Below are 27,300 nucleotides of genomic sequence, written 5' to 3'. Positions count from 1 at the left end.
CAAAAAGAGGAAAAGGGGAAAAAATAATATATCTTGCTCCCAAAGTCCACCTCCTCAATTTGGGATGATTCGTTGTCTATTCAGCTGTTCCACAGATGCAGGGTACATCAAGTTGATTGTGGAGCTTTAATCCGCTGCTTCTGAGGCTGCTGGGAGAAATTTCCCTTTCTCTTCTTTGTTTGCACAGCTCCTGGGGTTCAGCTTTGGATTTGCCCTGCCTCTGCGTGTAGGTCACCTGAGGGCATCTCTTCTTTGCTCAGACAGGATGGTGTTAAAGGAGCATCTGATTCGGGGGCTCTGGCTCACTCAGGCTGGGGGGATGGAGGGGGATGGATGCAGGTGAGCCTGAGGCAGCACAGGCCAGCATGACTTTGCACCAGCCTGAGGTGCGCCGTGCGTTCTCCCGGGGAAGTTGTCCCTAGGTCATGGGACCCTGGCAGTGGCGGGTTGCACAGGCTCCTGGGAGGGGCGACATGGATAGTGACCTGTTCTGGCACACAGGCTTCTTGGTGGCGGCAGCAGGAGCTTTAGCGCCCCATGCCCGTCTCCGGGGTCTGCTCTGATAGCCGTGACTCGCGCCCGTCTCTGGAACTCCTTTAAGCACCGCTCTTAATCCCCTCTCCTCATGCAGCACAAAACAAAGAGGCAAGAAAAAGTCTCTTGTCTCTTCGGAGGCTCCAGACTTCTTCCGGACTCCCTCCCAGCTAGCCGTGGTGCACTAACCCCTTTAGGCTGCGTTCACGCCACCAACCCCAGTCCTCTCCAGGCATCCGACCGAAGTCCGAGCCTCAGCTCCCAGCCCCCGCCTGTCCCGGCGTGTGAGCCTCTTGGGCTGGTGAGTGCTGGTTGGCACCGATCCTCTGTGCAGGAATTTCTCCGCTTTGCCCACCGTGCCCCTGTTGCTGTGCTTTCCTCCGTGGCTCTGAAGCTTCCCCCCTCCACCACCAGAGTCTCTGCCCGCGAAGGGGCTTCTGGTGTGTGGAAACCTTTCTTCCTTCACAGCTCCCTCCCACTGGTGCAGGTCCTGTCCCTATCCTTTTGTCTCTGTTTATTCTTTTTTCTTTTGCCTTACCCAGGTACGTGGGGACTTTCTTGACTTTTGGGAGGTCTGAGGTCTTCTGCCAGCAATCAGTGGGTGTTCTATAGGAGCAGTTCTACATGTAGATGTATTTCTGATATATCTGTGGAGAGGAAGGTGATCTCTGCATCTTACTCTTCTGTCATCTTCTCCCTGGAATAAAGCTAGAATTTTTAATATTCTTTTTATTTTGATGCTGAATCAGGCATATTAAAATATTATCTTTAAGTTCAACTCCCTATCCACAGAGAACCTGGAGTCAGTCTGTTTACAAGATATTATTAGTTATTGAGTTTTTGTTCCACAGAGGTGAACTGTGATACTTACCCACTTTCCCACACTGTTGTCTAATTTTAGCCCTCCTTGTATTGGTTTCTTAAGTCCATGTCATTTCACATTCATAATTGTGGCTATTATAGAATTGCCTTAGTAGAAGGAAAGGAAGGAAAATGGTGCTCTAAAAAGTATGATAGCAATCAAGTGTTAGTCAGTAGACCAGAGAGCAAAAATGAAGAGCTGGTCAGGTCATTCTGGAGAGAAGTAGGTAAAGAATGATTTACCTGTACACAGAGTGGTGGTCACGTGCTCATCTCTACTGAACATGAGACTAAGGAAGCTAATGGATTTTAAGGAGTGTCCAGGTAAGAAAATATAATTCCACTGAACTTGGTGTTGGTTAGTCATTTAAATATTATGTCTATTTTACCAAATGCCATTTCAAGAGTTACTTTGACAAACTAATGACTCAAATGAGAATATATTAGGTTCGGGAAGCACCTGATACTTATACCGTGTTTGTCAAGCTCACCAGGTATGCTTGGTATGGACAAGGAAGACTTAAAGGTAGGAAGAAAGTTAGCCATTGATAGAACAACGTATTTCTCTAATATTTTGTGATAAATCAGTAATATTGTACTGTATGTGATTCATGGAATTAAAAAAAAACCCAAAACTTCAGCACGCTTACTGGTGGAAATATGGAAGAAAAGAATGATTAGATGGTTTAATATGTTTGTTACTAATATCTTCCAGTTTTTTATAAACTAAGTAAAATTACTATGGAAGCTCATACCATTTGAGAGTAAGTTTTGTAAGTACAGACAAAAAGATGTGGTTCGTGATAGTAATACTACTGCTATTATTCACAGTTTGTAATAGAATCATTGCTATATGTAAACAGATTTAACCAATCCAATAAATTTCTGAGGCAGAGTTATCTCATATATATATATATATTTTTTTTAGTTTTTCGGTATGCGGGGCCTCTTACGGCTGTGGCCTCTCCCGTTGCGGAGCACAGGCTCCAGACGCGCAGGCCCAGCAGCCATGGCTCATGGGTCAAGCCGCTCTGTGGCATGTGGGATCTTCCCGGATCGGGGCATGAACCCATGTCCCCTGCATTGGCAGGCAGACTCTCAACCACTGCACCACCAGGGAAGCCCCAATCTCATTTTTGTAAATGAGAAAACTGAGGCCTGGATAGTTTAATTAACATGTTCATTGGATCTGTGCTTTCCAATATAGAATTAAATTTTGCATAAAATAGTTTACAATTTAATTGTACAAAGCCCGAATGTCTAAAATTTTATGAAGAGAATAAATAATGCCTGGACTGAGGAATTTTTATTTTTGTCTTGGTTATCTAATACTGATGAAAGTAAATGTTTGAAGTGTTCTACTGCACAGTGAATGTAGTAATGGAATATATTTAATATAAGTAAGCAAAAGTAAGAATATATAGGAAATTAGTATGTTTGATTAGAATGGGAGCATGTTGTATTATTTTATCATAGTGTAACAAGAAGAAATAAAGTACCAAATTAATGTAGGTAAATGATATATTTTAACTTCTTCAGCTTTTTCCTTTTTTCTAAAATTTACAGGATTTCTCATAGAAATTGTATCATGTTTGAAATGTGAAAGCATATTGCAAACTTGAGTTAAATAAGTATCATTTAAACTTTTGAATGTATTTGGTTAATTTCAGAAATTTGAGTCAAATAATATTATTTCAATTTTATATGATCTCTAAAAAATTCAGACAGTTAGGACCACAGAAGGGGATACCTGGAGAAGATTATCAAGAAAAGTAACAAGTATATTCTCTTAGTTTATGTACTATTTTTGATATCACTTTAAATAATTTCTTCTGATTTTGCACTTTTGTAAGTATCTCATATAACCTGGGAGAGCAGGCTTTCTTTCTTTTTTTAAACATTGTGATTTTTCCACTATATCTGTCTAAATAAATGTGAAGAACAGTGTAATTGTTCTCTAGTTATGAGTACCTATTTATCCATTGTACCTAACTATGATTAGTTTTTTAATTTTGTCTTAGCAATGTATTAGTCCTAGGAGAAAATGTTCATTGTAGAAAATTTAGGAAATGAGAAAAGGATAAAGTAGTCAGTAAAATCACCTGTAATCCCAATGTGCATCACTCAGAGCACTACCACAAATACTCCAACATGTTTACAGTAACATGTCCCTTTGAAGGAACAGCAGTGCTGAATAGTGCAGTAGTCTACATTGGCCAACAGATAGGTGTAAATGGTTTTCAGAATTGTGTTTTATTTAGTTAACCTGTGTATTGATTTTACAAAATTCTAGAAAACAATAAAAAAGAAGCTTTGGAAGTACAACATCTAAACAATTGCATATTATGGAAGGTTTGAGAAATGGCTTTGGGGAGGTATTTTTAGTTAGCTTTCAATGCTGATAGAAAATTGTAATCAGAGAGAGAGAGAAAGAAAATGAATGAATATGTATTCCTGATTCCTGGCAGCAGTGGCCCAAATTCCTGTAAGTTCTTATTAATCCACAATTATTGTTATGGTGATTTGCGTGAGATATTTTTAAGATTAGTTTATCAGCTATGAGTCGTAAAATTCTCCTGCCTTTTTGATTTGATGTGTACTTACTCATTAAAGAGACATGGTTTCTGTCATCATGCTATGTATATATCACAGATAAAGTCATAAACTTTTATTTATTTTGTTATATAACTGTTACACCTATAATAGTATAGGTACTTTATAAATTACTTTGTTGTCATAGTTGAAAATTTTATTATTGGCAGAACAGCTGTACAGAAATGTCTTTGAGCAAGAAGTGTGGGTAGCTGTGTCACTATGTAGTATGTGAGGAGAATGTGAGAAATCAGATATAATTCTTTTTGCTCTTGTTTTTCCATTTAGCCTAGAACAACAACAAGGGAGTTATAAGTGTAGGTTTGACTTACCTAGTAGATGATTTTCCTCCTTGATAAATCAGGTGGTGATAATTATGGAATGTATTATGTTATTACAATCTAGTTTTGAAGATTCTCAACACTTTGGGGGAAAGTATGTTGCTTTATTTTTTCCAATAATTGTCCCAACACTGCCAATTCCAGTTTTTCCCATTGGTTAAGGGCTACCTTAACAATGCCAAGGTCTAATTGCATGACTTTTCAGTCACTTTTGTTTATTAGAACCATCTCATTTTGTTAATAGTTATGTACTATTCATTTTAAAACTTTAATCTCAAACTTAATCCAAAACTCTTCACTTTCTCTCCCCTCATTTGGAGCTTCTATCATAACTACTTGCAGGAGAGAAGGGGAGTGGAAGAGCAGAAAGCTAGGGGAGTTGGGAGGCAGATATGTGGGTTCTACAAAGCCTAGACCTTAGAGGATACTGGCCACAGGGGTCACATATCAAGGGGACTAAAAAGCTGTGCAGTGGTGCTGAATCAAATCTCAGAGACAGAGTTTTGGGTGAAGTAGAAAAGAATAGCTTTATTGCTTTACCAGGCAAAGGGCGACACAGCATGCTGCTGCCCTTGAAAGGTTGTGTCCCAACCTGGGAAGATTTGTTGATGAGTTTTACAGCAAGGATTCAAGGGTGGGGTTCCTGATAAGATTAGTGTGTGTTCAGGGCCTTCATTCCTCTAATCTGGTCCCAGGTAGTCTCTTGATGTGCTTCTCTGATTCCTTTAATCTGGCCTCAGGTGGTCTTCTCTGGAATGAATAATTCCAACATCTTCCATTTGTTGGAGGTTTTAATTCTATAAAGAGCTTAAAGATATTGTTATGTGTACTCCTTTAGGGCGAACCAGGGCCCTGCCCCAAGGGTGCACTATTGTTTCTCTGCTGCTCCTCCCTTGTCTCTGCATCCCCTCCCTTCCTTGATTAGCAACTGTTGTAATCTGCCCTTTGGAACTCAGGGAAGCTTATGTAGGCTGGAGTCTGTTCCCTACAAATGAGAAATGGGGGAAATGGAAAGGCTTCCATACCCAGGAGCCCCAGAGGGTCCTTCTTGCTTTCAAAAGGACATTGTTCCTTGTTCTTCAGCTCTTAGAAGGCACTTCCTAACACTGTCAGCTAACATTCTCTTCCATTGGCATCCTAGGATGGACCTATAGGCAGGTTCTTTAAGTGGCAGGGAAACCAGATGCTGTCCTCCTCTTCACACAATCACCCTAGGTTTTGGAGCTCCCCTTCACCTTGCTTTAGGGAGTGGAAAGAACCTCCTGATGTGCCCCCAGAAGTAAGGAATAGCCTGTCACTTCATGAGTAAGCTTTGTGGAGAAGGGTCTGACCCTAATGAGAGTGACTCAACGGGATCTGTGAGCTAAGCGTGAAGAGAAATGTAGTATCTTTTGTTTACAGCTTTGGCCTTAGTGGGAATTTCAGAAATACAGGAAAAATTCCAGTCAACATCTGTTACCCTCCACTAGAAAACATAATCCTTAGGAGCCATTCAAATCAGTTACTGCTAATTCAGTACTCTACTAATAAGATTTCAACAACAGGATGAAATGGTTTACAAAATTGCTGTTAGTACATTTAGGCACAAGTGTACCATCCTGGGGGTAAACTACTGAACTTCTGCTTTGCAGTGTATTCTCTTTTACTTAAGGAGATTATGGCACTTATAAATATAGACAGACACCCACATTCACACAGCCCCACCCCCATGCACACAGATATATTTTTAACTATTTAGGATGTCGTGTTTATGTTCTGACTTGTGAGGATTAAAACCAGTGATAATTTTAGAAAAGTTAGAAGGAAAATTCTCTGAGAAGAAAAATCATGGTAATTTCAAGTGCATTGTAATCCAGCATATTATTTAAAGCCTTCAGAGGTATGCTGTAAATTACCTATTTTTGAGGTAATAGCATTAAAAGCTTTGTTAAAGACAATGAAGGAGGATTGTATGTGAGGATACTTAAACTCTTTGTGATGAAAACATAAATACTTTTCTGTTTGCTTTTTTAACTGAGCTGAATATACAATGTTATTTCTCCCTAGTCTACACTAAACCCTTTATAGAAAATGGTTTCCAGGGATGATACTTGAGAAGGAGCCAGCAGAGTTATGTTTTACCTTTGATATTGCTACTGTTGCTAATTTTAATTTTACACTTAGAAATTGTTTTGAACGAGAAAAATTTCTTGAATAAGAAAAATATTTTTTAACTAATATTTGTAGGTCTTCAGTAGATGTTGGCAATTTGTTGATTCAAAATTCTAGTTTACAGCTGTTGAGAGTGTCAAAATTCCCTGACATGAAGAAGAGTAATTTGTAATTCTTCTGAAGCAGGTATTTGCATCACACAATTTTAAAGCCAGTTTGTGGTAAACATTCTTTGCTATGGAGTAAGTGCACCTCTGCCCAGAATCAGTACACTCAGTGAACTCTTTTTCTTTGCCTTTTTTTGACTAGATGCTTCATTTCTCTGTGAAACATTTTTGTTATGTGAGAGGGAAGACTTAAACCTTAAAAAAAAAGCAGTTAATTTTTGGTAGGAAGCTATGCACAAAGAATGTGAAAGGAATATGATTTGGGAGAAAGACTGGAACCAGTACAAATATTTTCCTATTTAAGAATTCAGTAAATTGAGATTGTTTTGGTTATTAACAGCCTTTCTGTTTCTAAAAATTTTTTTAAAACAAGGGGCTAAAGTGACAGTAGGTGATGTTTTTCCAGGATCTCCTTAAGAAATCATTTATTTCCAGTACTAAGTGATCAAAAATAGGACATATAATAATCCTATATAAATACATTTCTTTTTCCATAAAATACATGGTTTCCCCAAGTTCTGTGATTGGGGAAATATAATATGCCATTACTTTGGCCAAATTTCAAAATTAATGAGAACATTTATGATATTAAATAAGAATTATGATATAATTATAATATACTTATATTTATATATAATTATATAATGTAATTATAATTATAACAAATGATAGCCTGTTATCCGCACTTGTTTTAAAAGGGAAATTTCAGTTTTTACGGATATTAGGAATCTATTGATTCACAGAAAAGGGAAATTTTAAACTTGTCTTATCGAGCAGAAGAATTCATGACTGTGAAAATATTAGGACTTCTACTTAAGTTGTAGAAATAAAAGCACCCAGGGATTGTGAATTCTACCTTTGGTATGTAGGCCACAGATTATGAGAAATTTCTAAATTTGCTAAGTTTTTCTCCCTATTCATATAATTTTGATTCATTTTTTATTTATGTTTTGGGGGATATACTGACATTTTTCTCTAACTTTATTTTGTGGAAATAATTTAAATTTTATATTTTAATCTTTTAGGTATGATGTTGATTCGAAGAGTCCCAACTTGTCAAAACATGTAAGTTCATATTTTTATGTTCTTTATGATGGTTGCAAATATAAATTATAATATCATGATTTGATTGATATTTATGTTGATTGATTAATATTTAATGTCCACAACTTATGTAATAAATGCATTGAAAATAAATAACATTTTTAAAGAACCCTAGAATAACATTTGGAGAAGCTTATTGAAAGAAAAATATCTTCAGTATGTGAAATGGATTAATCTTACTTATTTGTTATATTTGGTTTTTTTTAAAGAAATGATGTCAGTTCCCTATAATGTTCAAAGTTGGATCAGGTTAAGAAGATGAAATAGTAAGATTATGTCTTTTTGGGAGTCTTCACTTTTGAGAGAATAGAAGGTACTAGGGTGTAGGCAGAGTGATTTGCTATTCTGCTGTCCCTGTAGTTCATTTGTTCAACAGTATTTTCTAAGTACCTCCTCATGCCAGGTACCATGGTAGTTTCTGATTGTACAAGATGAGTAACACAGACATGGAGTCCATCCACAAGTCACTTACTATCTTTTTTTCCTTTCTGGGCTCTGATCTTCCCATTCCTTTTCCTTAAGAGATTTACTCACCAGGCAACAACTGTTATCTGGGGAGTTTCCAGGTTCAGGAGCAGCAAGAGTGTCAGAGTTAGGCAGAAAAAGAGGAGGTGGTGGGAAGTGAGGGATGAGAGTGATATTCTTTGGCTAAGCACTGGTGGTTTTATCAACGGAATATTGACCAGTTTGGAATTAGGCCATATCTAATAGGAAGGGCTGGATGGGGGTGAAAAGAATATTCTGAAAGGGGTTTAACTAGGTTTTAAGTGAAATCTGAGTATACAAATGTAAAATTGGTGGCTGTGCCAGTGTTGCGAGGTCAGCCAGACTAAAGTTCATGCCCAGAGGCTCAGAAGGTGAGATTTTTCTATTTTTGTATGCTATTAGATAGAATAGGTGGAGATCTATCTATCTATCTATCTAGATAGATAGATAGATAGATATGTATAATTTCCTGTGTAGTTTGCAGACAGGGAATGTCATAGTTCAGAGAAGAGAGAGGGGATGTAGGGGGTGACCCCAAGGTGATTTGGGAAAACTGGAAGCCTGATAATGGTGGTAAAAAAATCACAATTTACTGATCTTTTCCTTCATTAAAGGAGGTATGATATTTATTTCTGTTATGGAGTATAGAGCAGAATCATTTGAAGAAAGATTCAAAGGTTAGTCTTTGTACAATTTGAAAAGAATGCTGTAACAAGCTCATTACTTCCCATAAGTAAAGTTCATTGCAGTTGCCATGATACCCTTCTACTCCTTAAGATAAGACTTTTAGCATGTAGTTAGACATTTAAAACTTATTTACATAGCTTTGTATTGGAAGTTTTCGAAACTTCATTGGAAGAATCAGAAAAGGAACCACATTTTCTAGTTAAAATTATCTAGTTGCAAGGAACAAAAATGCATTAACTTATCTCACATGGAGGGGGTTTATTGAAGGGATTTAGGAGCATCTCATAAATGTGACATGTAACTTGCTGTATGGGAATTGCTGCTAGAAACAGGCATGGTGGGTTGGACTGAGACAGCTATTTTCTCTGTTTCTCTCTGTCTCTCTCTCAGTCAATAAAGCCACATATTCTTTTCACTATGGCTTTTCTCTGAGCTTCTGTTTCTCTCTGAAGACCAAGTTTCTCTGTTTATTCATCCTGTGTACATAGGGAAAATGACCTCCCTAACACTGACTGGGCATAGACTTTCAAGTGCCCACTCTCTCTGAATATAATTTCTCAGTGTTTCTCAGTTTAGACTAGTCTTCAGAGGGCATAATAACTGAGAAGTTAAGGACATTTTCATGGGGTTGTATATATTGAGGGTGAGTGTGAGGACTACTACTACTAACATGTAGTCCTTACCATTGATGTTCAGGACATAGTATATGGAATATGGGATAGGAAGGTACCTCAAACATGATTAACTATGTCTTCCTTTAATAATCAGTAATGACTAAATATTTTTATGTAAGAGATATGTCTTATAGAAGCCATCAATGTACATATCTTTTCAAATATTTTTCTTTTGTAGAATAGCTTTTTTTCATAAGTAAATATCCTGACTCTGTTTTACCGTCATGATATCTCTTTTACTATCTTCTCATCACCATACTTCTTTACCAAACAGCCTGGGTTTCTATCATAACTTCCTTTTCATTCTCCCTTCAATTTCTTTACTGTATTCTCATGTTCATTTCTGCTTAAACTATTCTGACATAGGTTAGATCAAAATGTAGTGGCCTCCCTTCATTCTTTACTTTACTTGATCTCCCCATTATTTTGGACACGATTGACTACTGTATTCTTGAAATACTTACCTCCCTTGACTTCCATGGAAATTTTTCCCTTGCTTCTTTTCCTACCTCTCTGTTTATTCAGTACCTATTATATTTTAGTTTCTCTTTCTCCTCCTATTCCTTAATATTAGTGCTTCTTATGGCTTTATTTTCAATTTTCATCTCATCTCATTGTATAAACTCTCTTTGGGAGAGTTCAGTCATTTACCTGTCTTATCTTGATGTTTCATGTACCCTCTGTACACCCCAGAAAATCTAAGTTTCCAACTGCTTGTCAGATATTCCTTGGTAGATATTCTACAGAAGCCTAAAATTCAAATATATCAAAAATGTATTTTTGATGACCTTTTCCATCCCAATTTTGCTCCTCTGCCTGTATTATCTTCATGAGAATAATCATCAACACAGTGTACTTATTTAGAAAACTTTCATATAATTTTCCCGATCCTTGTTATGACAAAAACATTTCAAGTTTCTGAAATGATTCTTTTTTTTTTTTTTTTTTTTTTTTTTTGCGGTATGTGGGCCTGTCACTGTTGTGGCCTCTCCTATTGCAGAGTACAGGCTCCGGACACTCAGGCCCAGCGGCCATGGCTCACGGGCCCAGCCGCTCCGCGGCATGTGGGATCCTCCCGGACCGGGGCACGAACCCGTGTCCCCTGCATTGGCAGGAGGACTCTCAACCACTGCGCCACCAGGGAAGCCCTGAAATGATTCTTTAAAAGAAGACACACTTAACTCTTGAATGACTGAGAATAAAAATAAATAATTAACAGCACACATAATATTGGCTTGTTTAATACCATAACACAGTGCTTTAGAGACCCTTTAAAAAGGAACTGAGAAACAAATTGTGTTTAACTTTAAACACATTAAATCTACTTCCATCAAAGACAGGAGCTCTGAGATATTCCACCTGGCCTATTGCACTCAAAGCTGTAGTTATACCTTTAGAGAGCAGTGATAACCCCTACCCAGAGGAGGTCTTGGAAAGCTCTGACAGCCCTGAGTCAATCACAGAAAGTCACCCCTTTAGAACTAATGTTTAGAACTAATCCCTGGATTCCATAAGTCAGCTGTGAACATGTTTCTTCACTAAAAACTTGTCCACCCCCAATAAAATCAATTAAAGTTATACTGATTCTTCATCTATTCACCTGTATTCATTTGCAATGTTAGAAATCTAAGGTACAGTTCTATATTATATCTCCATTTTCCTTATTAGTACCAAAAATTTAAGACTGGTACTTAAGACCCCTAAGTACTAGAAACCAAATAAAATCATCCTGAAAGTGGGATCTTTCAAAATTATCAGAAATGAGAAAGAGAAAAAATTTATTATAGTTAACTCAAGGAGTCTCTCTTGCTACCAAATCCCTTTTGTAAAAGATAGGTGCCTGTACTCCACATGCAAGCACAGGCACTTAGCAGTATTTCCTAAAAGGTTTCAGTTTTTCTTTCCCTTTGCAAAATTGGAAGGTGTAGACAACCACACTTTTAAAGAACTGCATCTTCAGGGAATAAACCTAGTTTATTTATTGGTTTCTCTGGTCTTTCAAATGCCTCCTGAATTCCTTTTGGGTTGAATGAGTTATATGCTCTTTTACCTAAAATCTGTACTTGTTTGCTTTCAAATAAAGATGGGTTTTTGTTGTTGATAATATCTAGCAGAAATTCAAAGCAGTTATCTCTAACAATTCCTGTAACAATTCAAAACACATTTCCTCCTTCTTTTGACACGCTTCATCCACTCTTAGCTCAGGCACTATTAAGTAATTTGTGTTGCTTACTATATAATATATATATATTATACTTATATATATAATATACTCATTAAAGTATAATATATACTTTATTAATATTATATATATATATACTTTAATATACTTTATATATATTATATATACTTTAATATATACTTATTAAAGAGAAGGAGGGAACTATTGAAAATCTAGGGGAAGAGCATTTAAGGCAAAAGGAACAGTAGTGCAAAGACCTTGAGTCAGGAAGTAATTTAGTATGTTGGTGTGACTGAAAGATAGCTACCCTATATAGACTGAATGGTAAGGAAAGAAGAATGGAATAATTTGGAAAGGTAGATAGAATTCAGATGGTGTGGAGATTTGTAGGCCAAAGTTTAAAGAATTTGGATTTTTTTTTTATGGTTTTCACTGGAAGATGATGTGATCTGATTTATAGGTTTAAATAACAACTGGCAGCTGAAGTGGATAATGGGGTTGGGAAGCCCCAGTGTACAGGGGCTAGTTTCAGGTTTTACCCAGGGAACCCCTGCTCTTGTGAACCAACAGAGACCAGTTATAAAACTGCTGTTAATTTAGCTAGGTAAACGATATTTGGTAAGTATAGACCTTGAAGTGGTAAAAAGTGGCAGATTTGGAATATATTTTGGTGATATGGTTGATGATGATGTAGATATTAGGTCTGAAAATAAGAGATGAAAATAGAATGATTCCTAGGTTATTGGAAACTGGATAAATGAAGATACAGTTTATTGCCATGGGGTACATTGGGGAGGAAGAGACTGAGGTGGTGGGGATGAGAATAGAGAAATCAGTGGTCAGGGCAGGTTTATATTGTTTGAGACTCCAGTAAGCATCTAACTGGAGATATTAACTAGGCCATTTCTGGAGACTTGAGAACTGTCAGCCTATAGAGTTGGAACTCAATAAAATTATATAAAAAAGTATAAATGGAGAAGAGAATAGGGTAGAACCTTGGGGGAACTTTAGCATTTACAAATTTGGTGGGAAATGATTAGCCAGAATTATCATTTAAAAAGACTAGTCAGGACATATCACTTTCTAGTTCAAATTAATTTTCCAGTGGCTTCCCTCCACACTTGAGACAGAATTCACAGTCCATCATGGGCCCTTGGCTCCATCCTCTCCTTCCATTCTCTTCCTTGCTCATTCTACTCTAACCCCACTGGCCCTCTTGCTTTTCCTTAAACACCCCAAGTGTCTTCTTGTCTCAGGGACTTTGTTCTTGCTTTTTCTCCTACCTACCTATTGTCTCAAATGTTCACATGGTTCTTTCTGTTATATTATTGAAATTTCTACTTAGTTGTCACCTACTTAGAGGCTTGCCTGACTGCCCTGTGTAAAAGAGCTCTCCGTGCTATCCTCTGATGCCTTTTCAATAATAACTTTCTTTTTTTTTTATGTAGCAAGCTTTCTGGTCTTTATCAGCTAATGAGAGCTAGCCTTATAAGCATATTCAAATTAAAGAATTTATGACTGATGCTCAATAAATGGATTATGTTTCTATTTGCATTTTCAACATGGTCTTGTAGAATCTTAGACTTTGAGACAGAATTAGGGACAGTGCTTGAGGTAGGTTTGATGACAGTGTCTTTGGCACTCATTATGTTATATTAAGTGAGATTGTTTGCATGTAAAACTGGCCCTTACTCAGGGCTTAGTATTTAATGACATTGTGTGATAGTATTATATTTATTATTTAATAATGCTATAATATATATCATATTATTTAATAGTACTATATAGTAAGTTTTCTAGTTATTTAGCCTGTTGACTGTATCATCATGTTTGACAGCAGTGAGAATATTTACTTAACATTTTTTGTTAGCATATTACATTTCTCACATCTTTACTGATGAGAACTAACATCTAGACAAAAAATGATGTGCCTCTAGAAGGTAAATATTTTCCATAGATTTGTTATAGTATTTGTGAATAGAGTAGCTTTATTCTTAATCTATAAATAGTATGGTTCACAATTTAAATATGTATGTTGTTGATAATTTTAGAAAATTGGTTCATTTTGATCAATAACTACTCATTCATTGAAAGATTAATTTTCATTCAGTGTCTTATTTAACTGCCTTCATTTGGACTCTTATCAAGCAAGAATTATTTTGAAAATCAACAACTGTGCTGAGGGAAAATAAATTCAACTTTAGAGTATAATTTTGAAATTATATTTGCAATTTAGCTACTGATGTCTGAGTTTAGAACTATTAATAATAATGTGTGAGAAATTCTCTCATTTGTGGAAAACATTATATGAAGAAACACACTGCACATGGACACACACACACACATATATATGTATGCATATTCTTGAAAATTATAGGGAACATTTTATGATATTTTGATGATACTGGTAATACGTGTGTAGTAAGAATTAGCCCTGAAATAGGTGGAGGAATTATTTTTCTTTGTATATACTTTTTACTGTTTATATTATTTCTGTGCATTTAAAAAATAAATTTCAAGAGTGGGTGGGGAAAAAAAAGAAATTTGTGTTAATTTCTTGGAGGTAGGATTAGCATTTTTGCTTTGTAGATGGATCCATTCATTAAAAAGACAAATTCTTGGGCTTCCCTGGTGGCGCAGTGGTTGAGAGTACGCCTGCTGATGCAGGGGGCATGGGTTCGTGCCCTGGTCCGGGAAGATCCCACGTGCCGCGGAGCGGCTGGGCTCGTGAGCCATGGCCGCTGAGCCTGCGCGTCCAGAGCCTGTGCTCCGCAACAGGAGAGGCCACAGCAGTGAGAGGCCCGCATACCGCGAAAAAAAAAAAAAAAAAAGACAAATTCTTGATTAAAAAAAGGTGTATTATTATAATGTTAAAATGGGACAAATTATTTTTCTTAAAATATTAAATCGAATTGCTTCATGTTGAGTTTCCTTTATACCCCAAACAGCACAACCATTAAGAAAGCAGGGGCTTCCCTGGTGGTGCAGTGGTTGGGAATCTGCCTGCCAATGCAGGGTACATGGGTTCGAGCCCTGGTCTGAGAAAATTCCACATGCCACGGAGCAACTAAGCCCGTGTGGTATAACTACTGAGCCTGCGCTCTAGAGCCCGCAAACCACAACTACTGAGCCCAAGTGCCACAACTACAGAAACCCACGTGCCTAGAGCCCGTGCTCTGCAACAGGAGAGGCCACCGCAATGAGAGCCCTGCACCTAGCAATGAAGAGTGTCCTCCCACCACAACTAGAGAAAACCCACTTGCAGCAACGAAGACCCAACACAACCAAAAATAAAATAAATAAATAAATTTATTTTTAAAAAAAGAAAGTAGGAAAGATTATTGAGCAAAGAAGCACCATTCTTGATTATTATAAATGATTATCATATTAGTATATAGTACATAATATAACTGTGACTCCTCAATCTCTATAGTTGCTGTGATTAGTATGAATTCATTAAATATAGAGGAATTCAGCAATATTAACAGGGATTACCAACAGTAATATATTAGTAAATAATGCCAACAATAAAATTTCACAAGTTATACAAACTTTCCTCACCAATTTTTTTCCACAATGGTTAAAATTTTATAAAAATGAGAAATTTTGTATCATTTATTTTCTCTTGCTTTTACTGGCTTAGTGTGCATGTGCTTAAAAATGCTAAATGATGACAAAATGGGTAAAAGCAATAAGTGGAGGCAAATCATGACTCTATCTTATCAAGAATGAATGATTAGGGCTTCCAGGAAGATGGCAGAAGAGTAAGACATGGAGATCACCTTCCTCCCCACAGATTCACCAGAAATACATCTACACGTGGAACAACTCCTACAGAACACCTACTGAATGCTGGCAGAAGACCTCAGACCTCCCCAAAGGCAAGATACCCCCCACGTACCTGGGTAGGGCAAAAGAAAAAAGAATAAACAGAGACAAAAGGATAGGGATGGAACCTGCACCGGTGGGAGGGAGCTGTGAAGGGGGAAAGGTTTCCACACAATTGGAAGCCCCTTCGCGGGCAGAGACGGCGGGTGGCGGAGGGGGAAAGCTTCGGAGCCGCGGAGGAGAGCACAGCAACAGGGGTGCGGGGGACAAAGTGGAGAGATTCCCGCACAGAGGATCGGTGCTGACAGGCACTCACCAGCCCGAGAGGCTTGTCTGTTCCCCCACCGGGGCGAGCGGGGATGGGAGCTGAGGCTCGGGCTTTGGTCAGAGCGCAGGGAGAGGACTGGGGTTGGTGGCGTGAACACAGACTGCAGGAGGTTAGTGTGCCACGGCTGGCCAGGAGGGAGTCCAGGGAAAAGTCTGGACCTGCTGAAGAGGCAAGAGAATTTTTCTTCCCTCTTTGTTTCCTGGTGCGCAAGGAGAGGGGATTAAGAATGCTGCTTGAAGGAGCTCCAGAGACGGGCGAGAGCTGCTGCTAAAAGCGCGGACCCCAGAGACAGGCATGAGATGCTAAGGCTGCTGCTGCTGCCACCAATAACCCTGTGTGCAACCACAAGTCACTATCCACACCTCCCTTCCAGGGAGCCTGTGCAGCCCGGCACTGCCAGGGTCCTGGGATCCAGGGACAACTCCCCCGGTAGAACACACGGTGCGCCTCAGGCTGCTGCAACGTCACGCTGGCCTCTGCCGCAGCAGGCTCGCGCCGCAATCCGTGCCCCTCCCTCCCCCCAGCCTGAGTGAGCCAGAGCCCCCGAAACAGCGGTTCCTTTAACCCCGTCCTGTCTGAGCAAAGAACAGACGACCTCTAGCGACCTACAAGCAGAGGCGGGGCCAAATCCAAAGCTGAGCCCCTGGGAGCTGTGAAAACCAAGAAGAGAAAGGGAAATTTCTCCCAGCAGCCTCAGAAGCAGTGGATTAAAGTTCCAAAATCAACTTGATGTACCCTGCATCTGTGGAATACATGAATAGACAACGAATCATCCCAAATTACGGAGTCTGAGCCGTGTGGATGAAAGGCTCTTGGTGCTGCAGCCAGGAGTCAGTGCTGTGCCTCTGAGGTGGGATAGCCAACTTCAGGACACTGGTCCACAAGAGACCTCCCAGCTCCACATAATATCAAATGGCAAAAATCTACCAGGGATCTCCATCTCAACACCAGCACCCAGCTTCACTCAACGACCAGCAAGCTACAGTGCTGGACATCCTATGACAAACAACTAGCAAGACAGGAAAACAACCCCACCCATTAGCAGAGAGGCTGCCTAAAATCATAATAAGTCCACAGACACCCCAAAACACACCACCAGAGGTGGATATGCCCATGAGAAAGACAAGATCAGCCTCATACACCAGAACACAGGCACTAGTCCCCTCCACAGAAGCCTACACAACCCACTGAACCAACCTTAGCCACTGGGGAAAGACACCAAAAACAACGGGAACTACGAACCTGCAGCCTGCAAAAAGGAGACCCCAAACATGGTAAGATAAGCAAAATGAGAAGACAGAAAAACACACAGCCAATGAAGGAGCAAGATAAAAATCCACCAGACCTAACAAATAAACAGGAAATAGGCAGTCTACCTGAAAAAGAATTCAGAATTATGATAGTAAATATGATACAAAATCTTGGAAATAGAATAGACAAAATGCAAGAAACACTTAACAAGGACCTAGAATAACTAAAGATGGAACAAACAGCAATGAACAACACAATAAATGAAATTAAAAATACTAGAGATAGGATCAATAGCAGAATAAGTGAGGCAGAAGAACAGATAAGTGACCTGGAAGATAAAATAGTGGAAATAACTACTGCAGAGCAGAGTAAAGAAAAAAGAATGAAAAGAACTGAGGACAGTCTCAGAGACCTCTGGGACAACATTAAATGCACCAACATTCGAATTATAGGGGTTCCAGAAGAAAAAGAGAAAAAGAAAGGGACTGAGAAAATATTTGAAGAGATTATAGTTGAAAACTTCCCTAATATGGGAAAGGAAATAGTTAATCAAGCCCAGGAAGCACAGAGAGTCCAATACAGGATAAATCCAAGGAGAAATACGCCAAGACACATATTAATCAAACAGTCAAAAATTAAATACAAAGAAAACATATTAAAAGCAGCAAAGGAAAAACAACAAATAACACACAAGGGAATCCCCATAAGGTTAATAGCTGATCTTTCAGCAGAAACTCTGCAAGCCAGAAGGGAGTGGCAGGACATACTGAAAGTGATGAAGGAGAAAAACCTGCAACCAAGATTACTCTACCCAGCAAGGATCTCATTCAGATTTGATGGAGAAATTAAAACCTTTACAGACAAACAAAAGCTGAGAGAGTTCAGCACCACGAAACCAGCTCTACAACAACTGCTAAAGGAACTTCTCTAGACAGGAAACCCAAGGGAAGGAAAAGACCTACAATAATGAACCCAAAATAATTAAGAAAATGGGAATAGGAACATACATATCAATAATTACCTTAAAAGTAAATGGACTAAATGCTCCCACCAAGAGACACAGATTGGCTGAATGGATACAAAAACAAGGCCCATATATTTGCTGTCTACAAGAGACCCACTTCAGACCTAGAGACACATACAGACTGAAAGTAAGCGGATGGAAAAAGATATTTCATGCAAATGGAAACCAAAAGAAAGCCAGCGTAGCAATTCTCATATCAGACAAAATTGACCTAAACATAAAGACTATTAGAAGGGACAAAGAAGGACACTACATAATGATCAAGGGATCGATCCAAGAAGAAGATATAACAATTGTAAATATTTATGCACCCAACATAGGAGCACCTCAGTACATAAGGCATATACTAACAGCCATAAAAGGGAAACCGACAGTAACACATTCATAGTAGGGGACTTTAACACCCCACTTTCACCAATGGACAGATCATCCAAAATGAAAAATAAATAAGGAAACACAAGCTTTAAATGATATATTAAACAAGATGGACTTAATTTATATTTATAGGACATTCCATCCAAAAACAACAGAATACACATTTTTCTCAAGTGCTCATGGAACATTCTCCAGGATAGATCATATTCTGGGTCACAAATCAAGCCTTGGTAGATTTAAGAAAATTGAAATTGTATCAAGTATCTTTACCAACCACAATGCTATGAGACTAGATATCAATTACAGGAAAAAATCTGTAAAAAATAGAAACACATGGAGGCTAAACAACGCACTACTTAATAACGAAGTGATCACTGAAGAAATCAAAGAGGAAATCAAAAACTATGTAGAAACAAATGACAATGGAGACACGAAGACCCAAAATCTATGGGATGCAGAAAAAGTATTTCTAAGAGGGAAGTTTATAGCAATATAGTCCTACCTTAAGAAACAGGAAACATCTCGAATAAACAACCTAACCTTGCACCTAAAGCAATTAGAGAAAGAAGAAAAAATCCCCAAAGTTAGCAGAAGGAAAGAAATCATAAACATCAGATCAGAAATAAATGAAAAAGAAATGAAGGAAACAATAGCAACGATCAATAAAACTAAAAGCTCGTACTTTGAGAAGATAAACAATATTGATAAACCATTAGCGAGACTCATCAAGAAAAAAAGGGAGAAGTCTCAAATCAATAGAATTAGAAATGAAAAAGGAGACATAACAGGTGACACTGCAGAAATAAAGAAGATCATGAGAAATTACTACAAGCAACTCTATGGCAATTAAATGGGCAACCTGGAAGAAATGGACAAATTCTTAGAAATGCACAACCTGCCAAGACTGAATCAGGAAGAAATAGAAAATATGAACAGACCAATCACAAGCACTGAAATTGAACTGTGAGTAAAAATCTTCCAACAAACAAAAGCCCACAACCACATGGCTTCACAGGCAAATTCTATCAAACATTTAGAGAAGAGCTAACACCTATCCTTCTCAAACTCTTCCAAAATATAGCAAAGGGAGGAACACTCCAAAACTGATTCTACAAGGCCACCTTCACCCTGATACCAAAACCAGACAAGGGTGTCACAAAGAAAGTAAACTACAGGCCAATATCACTGATGAACATAGATGCAAAAATCCTCAACAAAATACTAGCAAACAGAATCCAACAGCACATTAAACGGATCATTCACCATGATCAAGTGGAGTTTATTCCAGGAATGCAAGACTTCTTCAATATATGCAAATCAATCAACGTGATACACCATATTATCAAATTGAAGGAGAAAAACCATATGATCATCTCAATAGATGCAGAGAAAGCTTTCGACAAAATTCAACACCCATTTGTGATAAAAACCCTGCAGAAAGTAGGCATAGAGGGAACTTTCCTCAACATAATAAAGGCCATATATGACAAACCCACAGCCAACATCGTCCTCAATGGTGAAAAACTAAAAGCATTTCCACTAAGATCAGGAACAAGACAAGGTTGCCCACTCTCACCACTATTATTCAACATAGTTTTGGGAGTTTTAGCCACAGCAATCACAGAAGAAAAGGAAATAAAAGGAATCCAAATTGGAAAAGAAGTAAAGCTATCACTGTTGGCAGATGACATGATACTATACATAGAGAATCCTAAAGATGCTACCAGAAAACTACTAGAGCTAATCAATGAATTTGTTAAAGTAGCAGGATACAAAATTAATGCACAGAAATCTCTCGCATTCCTATACACTAATGATGAAAAATTTGAAAGTGAAATCAAGAAAACACTCCCATTTACCACTGCAACAAAAAGAATAAAATATCTAGGAATAAACCTACCTAAGGAGACAAAAGACCTGTATGCAGAAAATTATAAGACACTGATGAATGAAATTAAAGATGATACAAATAGATGGAGAGATATACCATGTTTTTGGATTGGAAGAATCAACATTGTGAAAATGACTCTACTACCCAAAGCAATCTACAGATTCAATGCCATCCCTATGAAACTACCACTGGTATTTTTCACAGGACTAGAACAAAAAATTTCACAATTTGTATGGAAACACAAAAGACCCCGAATAGCCAAAGCAATCTTGAGAAGGAAAAACGGAGCTGGAGGAATCAGGCTCTCTGACTTCAGACTATTCTACAAAGCTACAGTAATCAAGACAGTATGGTACTGGCACAAGAACGGAAAGATAGATCAACAAAACAGGATAGAAAGCCCAGAGATAAACCCATGCACATATGGTCACCTTATCTTTGATAAAGGAGGCAGGAATATACAGTGAAGAATGGACAGCCTCTTCAATAAGTGGTGCTGGGAAAACTGGACATCTACATGTAAAAGTATGAGATTAGATCACTCCCTAACACCATACACAAAAATAAGCTCAAAATGGATTAAAGACCTAAATGTAAGGCCAGACACTATCAAACTCTTATAGGAAAATATAGGCAGAGCACTCTATGACATAAATCACAGCAAGATCATTTTTGACCCACCTCCTAGAGAAATGGAAATAAAAACAGAAATAAACAAATGGGACCTAATGAAACTTCAAAGCTTTTACACAGCAAAGGAGACCATAAACACGACCAAAAGATAACCCTCAGAATGGGAGAAAATATTTGCAAATGAAGCAACTGACAAAGGATTAATGTCCAGAATTTTTAAGCAGCTATGCAGCTCAGTATTAAGAAAACAAACAACCCAATCCAAAAATGGGCAGAAGACCTAAATAGACATTTCTCCAAAGAAGATATACAGACTGCCAGCAAACACATGAAAGAATGCTCAACATCACTAATCAATAGAGAAATGCAAATCAAAACTACCATGAGATATCATCTCACACCAGTGTGAATGGCCATCATCAAAAAATCTAGAAACAATAAATGTTGGAGAGGGTGCGGAGAAAAGGGAACCCTCTTGCACTGTTGGTGGGAATGTAAATTGATACAACCACTGTGGAGAACAGTATGGAGTTTCCTTAAAGAACTACAAATAGAACTACCATATGACCCAGCAATCCCAGTACTGGGCATATACCCTGAGAAAACCATAATTAAAAAAGAGTCATGTACCAAAATGTTCATTGCAGCTCTATTTACAATAGCCCAGAGATGGAAACAACCTAAGTGTCCTTCATCGGATGAATGGATAAAGAAGATGTGGCACATATATACAATGGAATATTACTCAGCCATAAAAAGAAACGAAATTGAGCTATTTGTAGTGAGGTGGATAGACCTAGATTCTGTCCTACAGAGTGAAGTAAGTCAGAAAGAGAGAGACGAATACTGTATGCTAGCACATATATATGGAATTTAAGAAAAAATGTCATGAAGAACCTAGGGGTAAGACAGGAATAAAGACACAGACCTACTAGAGAAGGGACTTGAGGGTATGGCGAGGGGGAAGGGTAAGCTGTGAGAAAGCGAGAGAGAGGCATGGACATATATACACTTCCAAACATAAGGTAGATAGCTAGTGGGAAGCAGCCGCATAGCACAGGGAGATCAGCTCAGTGCATTGTGACCGCCTGGAGGGGTGGGATAGGGAGGGTCGGAGGGAGCGAGACGCAAGAGGGAAGAGATATGGGAACATATGTATATATATCTGATTCATTGTGTTGTAAAGCAGAAACTAACACACCATTGTAAAGCAATTATACTCCAATAAAAATGGTAAAAAAAAAAAACCCCAAAGAATGAATGATTAACTCCTGAACAGTTGACTGTACTCAATTACTATGCTGTGTTAAAACTTAGCTATCAATAACCCATTTGTCTTTTAATTTGAATTATCTATTAATTAGAAGTATTTTCTATGCTCATTGATCATTTTATAAAACAGGAACGCCATTTAAAGATTATCTTTGTAGTTCTTTTAGGAAAAAGATGCCACACTATTGAATGCTTATAAAATTGTTTATTATGATGCTGATGGTAATCTACATTCATTGGTTAGCTTTGTAATAGTATAGAAATTAAAAATTTTATTTACCAGTTAATATGAAACCACACCTCCTGGTTCATTATACTATTGTTTTAAAAATGTCATGCTTTACATAGATATATTTGTATGTATACGTGTTAACATTTAAGATAAGACACTTCTGGGTTTTATAATGACACTCAAAATGAGCATCTGTATTGACCATGAGTGTAAAGTGGTTTTGGAAAAGAAAATGTATTATTTTATTCAGATATTTATAGTATCTCCAGTACTGGAATCTAGTGGCAAGTGGAAAGTTTTGTGTATGTTGTAATATTCTTTAACCCAGGAAAGTAGGGAGGAGAGAGGAGGCATATATTTATTAGATACTTACTATGTTCTCAGCATTTATTTTAAGTGTTTTGCATACGTTATCTTACTTAGACCTCCCAACAATTTAATTGGCAAGTATTATTTACAAAGTGTATTTTATAGATTAGGATACAGAGGTGTAGAGGCATTAGTAAATGTTTCAGCCAAAATACAAACACAGGCAGTCTAGCCTCTTATAATTCTCACTCCTGAGGAGTATGTCATTCTGCTTTCCTATATAAATAAATAAATGTATGCATGTAAAAAATCTTTTATAAAGAATATATAGGAGTCATTAATAGTAGTACCTAGCAAGCAAGCATACAAACCAACACAAAACCAGTTAATTTAATGCAAAGTAAATTACCTTTTTATTTGTGTGGAATTATTAGAGCACATAGCATCAGTGTAATTTTCATGAGTATAGATAACTTTCTTGCTATAATATAATATAAAATGTAGATGGATGGAATTCATTAGTAAAGATTGGTACAAATGAAATAATAATTCTATAATGATAGGAGAGTAATGCATCTTAAGGACAATGAAAACTTCCATTTGGAACCCTCCTGGATTCTTCCCTGTGTGTCTTTCCATGGCTAACTTTAATGTATCCTTTCCCTGTAATAAATGTAAATGTGGGTATAATAATAAAAAAAAATTCTGAAGAAATTAGGATATTATGCTCATGCATACAATTAAAGTAGACATTCCTCTGAATATTAACAAAAAAGAGAAGAGAAACATAAATGTAATCAGCTGGAATCTGATAGTACAGCAATGTTCCCTTGGATTTTGAGTTGTGTTATGCTAGTAATAAAACTAGATTTAGATTGTTATGGAAATAATCCAAACACTTCCTCTGATTTGCTAAGTTTTTTAAAAACTACCTATGAATGTGAAACATTATTATTATGATGCTTTGTGTTGCTATACTCTGTTTTTTTTTTTTTTCCTTGTCTCCTCTACTGCTCAGTGATAAGCCTTCCAGTTTTATTACTAGCATATTGGATTTAGGGTAATATTTGGATACTTTTAAAGAGTGGCAGAATGCATCTTATATTGTTATATTGTTATATACTAACAATGTGGTTTATAGTCATTTAAACAGATTTCAAAACTAAGTTCTATCTGTGTATTACTTAGATTATAAAATAATAATGAATACATTTAACAAGTATTCATGGTCAGTTTTTGGAAAGCCCAGTAGTTAATATGATTGAATAAATTGATACATTTCTCAATTACCAGCCACTGTAAAGTGGATTTGGTCTATGTGTGTGTTAGAATTGTAGAAAAGTGCTTGGATTTATACTGGAAATTCTATTATGACCTAACTATGGTGGCTCATCAACTGGAATACAACACTATAATAAGAAACAGTAAAGCAGTTTCTATTATAGCTAGTTTTCATTTCTATCTTTATCTAACTACAGAACACATATCTAAAAATATCCATTAAGGGGCACTAATTATATTACTAGTATTGTGTAAAATTCATAGGAAATGTGGACCATTGAGACGACAAAAAATGGATTCACTAGAGTTTTCCAACACAAGAAGAAGTAGACAAATATTAAATATTATGTGCTAATTTTTGCATTGTGAGTAGTAAATGTGTTGCTAAATTGGGAATACACAAACATAGGCAGATGTAAAATAATTACATAGATACCATAAATATTTAGGGGCAAAGAGTGCAATAACTATAATGTGTGCAGATGCACACTATATCTTTTTGGAGCACATTTTATTGACTTTATTATTTTTATTTCCTTTTTTGTTCAGCAATGATGATATGTGTGTGTTCTCTATTTGCTAATATGTGTCTACTCTAATATGGACTGCTCAATATATCTGTTCTGTTTTCTTGAGTCATTACAGCAATGAACAGCTTTTACTGAGACTTGTTACTCCATTGGCCAAATCCATTTAATATGTAGTATGAGCAGCTGTCCATCAATATCGGTATCCTTAGGAAAGAGTTCCAGAATCCCCATGTATTTTTTGTTGCTGACTTACGAGACCAATGACATATTCCAAATCTTTAGTATTAAGTATTAGTATTAAGCTCCTTCTATGTGTCATGAGACTTAGAAAAAATTACGTTTGTTTTAAAAAACCCATAAACATATTTGTAAAGTCTTTAATGAAGTTGGCAAAGACATGTTATTTTTAAGGATATTTAATTTAAATATGTCAAGGCTTTACCTTAAGTAGTATTTGCTTACTCGAAAGCAAAATGTAAAATGATTTGCAATTTTATTAAGTTATTGCCATTCTGTCAGCCATCAAGTTCCAAATCCAGATTTATTTTCTGTTTCTCTCTCCCTCTCTCCATTGCCCTACCTCCCACCATGTGCAGGTACAGCTTACACCAAATCCTGCCATTTTTCTGTGCACTGTTCCCAAGCATTTGCTACAACTTTAGCTTGGGCCTTCACACTTTGCTTATTAACTACTGTGGCCTTCTGATTGAGCTGGCTTCCAGATTTTTCTTCACTCCTCAGTCCATTCTGCAAATTGGTATCTGAGTAATCTTCTAAATGCACTGTTTAATGGTGTCCCTGAATTGCTGAAACATTGCCAGTTGCTTCTCATTAATCTAAGGCAATGTTGTTTTTGTTGCTGCTTGGCCAAGAGGGCCCTCCACAGTCTTGATTCTTTATCTCTGTTTCTGTCCTTTATTTGAGGTCTGCTCTTTTCTCATTACATTCTTGCCTGATACTCTGATTTGTTCTCTAGGACTCAAATGTTCCAACTGTCTTCTATCCATGATCTGATTCCTACCTGGTTCTCAAGGCTTACTTACTTTGGGAAAATATTCCCTCGACTATCCTAGTCTACAGTGTTTTTTTTCCTCTCATGGGACTTATAGCAACTTACCCTGAATAACACAGTTTTTACTTTTATGGCTTTTTAGCCATAAAATGGCTTGTTAGGCATTTAAAATTTTTATTTAGTGAAACTTAAAACAACATTTTACTTGCTGTCATTCCTCTGCCCATCCTTCTTAGGGCTTTTCCTGGGCCAGTTCACAGTACAATTTAGGGAGATCTCCCACTTTCTCCTTTAGGACAGCTTGGATTCTTACACAGGCTATGCTAGAGAGAGTGCCTCTCCCTGAACCACCTCTATATTTTCTTGACCCACATATCCAGATGGTGTTGGAGCCCTTATTTTATTGACATGGGAAGTTGCATTGTATTTATGATATGTATATCCTTAGGCAGTATTTCAATCTTGAATCAGAATATCTGGGTTAGTTCTGACTCTGCTATTTACTGACTGCTTAAAACATGAAAGAAATAACCTCCTAGATGATTAGTTTCTTTATACATGAAATTTAGTATTAGGAACAGACCTCTCATTTTGCAAGGTTATTCTGAGCCTTGAAAATAACAATCATCTAGTGGTACATTAATAACTTTATAATGTATTATACTTAACCCATTTTTAGGCACTTAATATATACTAATATTATCTCATGCAATAACCCATTGAAACCTCAAAATAGCTCTGTAAGGGGGCGACTACATGTTAGAGGAAACCGGAGAGTTTATTAACTGGCGCAGTCACAAATGGTCAGTGGTGGTACTGGAACAGACATCTGGCAGTGTGGCTCTGGATCCTAGTTGTAGCCATGATGTCACACTGCTTCTTTGTAAGTATCACTGTTAGTGCTGACCACCACTGCTCTGCGCTTTCATGATTTGCCTTCTCAGCCAAAAGTTTAGAAGTTTCAGAGACATCTCAAGTGAACCCAATTGTGGATTCAAATCATGGAACTTTTTTCCATTTTCATTTTAATTTAAAAAAGAGAAAGAAAATAAACACAATGTCTAAACACTCTTAATAACAAGCCAGCTTAGTGATTAAAGGACAAAAGGCTGTGCAAACTTAGGGGACAATCACATGCTAAAATTAGTGCATTTTCAGCTTATTTTGTTTATTCTTGGAAGTTAGAGAATTCAATATTTTAGCAATGAAAACAGTGCAGATATGATGTACAAAATACATAGTGTAAAGACAGTTTGGGAACTTAAGAGCTTTAATCCTTTTATCTATTTTAGGACTTTCTGGGACAAGTGTTTTGTACATTGGGGGAGATTGTTGGTTCACAGGGAAGTCGCCTGGAAAAGTCCATAGTGTAAGTATTTTTTAATTTAGACAATGAAATGTTAACTCTTTATTTTCTGTTTTGGCAGTTTTAAATTGATGAATATGTGGTTGTAGACCAAAAGTGTGTTTTAAAATCTTGAGTATTTTTCTTCCAACAAATCATTTTGACATTTTTATAAAGGATAATTTATATTTCAGCTGTCATATGCCATGC

General features: G+C 37.2%; 1 protein-coding gene across 3 annotated transcripts in view; it reads left to right on the top strand.

Annotated features, from left to right (window-relative positions):
• The window catches only part of CPNE8 (copine 8), a 327,878-nt gene that overhangs the window by 88,069 nt on the left and 212,509 nt on the right, over positions 1-27,300 (top strand). For all 3 annotated transcript variants that reach the window (XM_033415074.2, XM_004284907.3, XM_033415075.2), the window contains exons 5-6: positions 7,672-7,711; positions 27,038-27,114. In XM_033415074.2, the coding sequence (XP_033270965.2) occupies positions 7,672-7,711; positions 27,038-27,114 (117 nt within the window). The remainder of the gene's footprint in view (positions 1-7,671; positions 7,712-27,037; positions 27,115-27,300) is intronic.

Source organism: Orcinus orca, chromosome 11, assembly GCF_937001465.1.
Source record: "Orcinus orca chromosome 11, mOrcOrc1.1, whole genome shotgun sequence".
Taxonomy (NCBI): domain Eukaryota; kingdom Metazoa; phylum Chordata; class Mammalia; order Artiodactyla; family Delphinidae; genus Orcinus; species Orcinus orca.
Note: the sequence above shows the minus strand (reverse complement) of the source record. Positions and strands in the feature narration are given on the sequence as shown.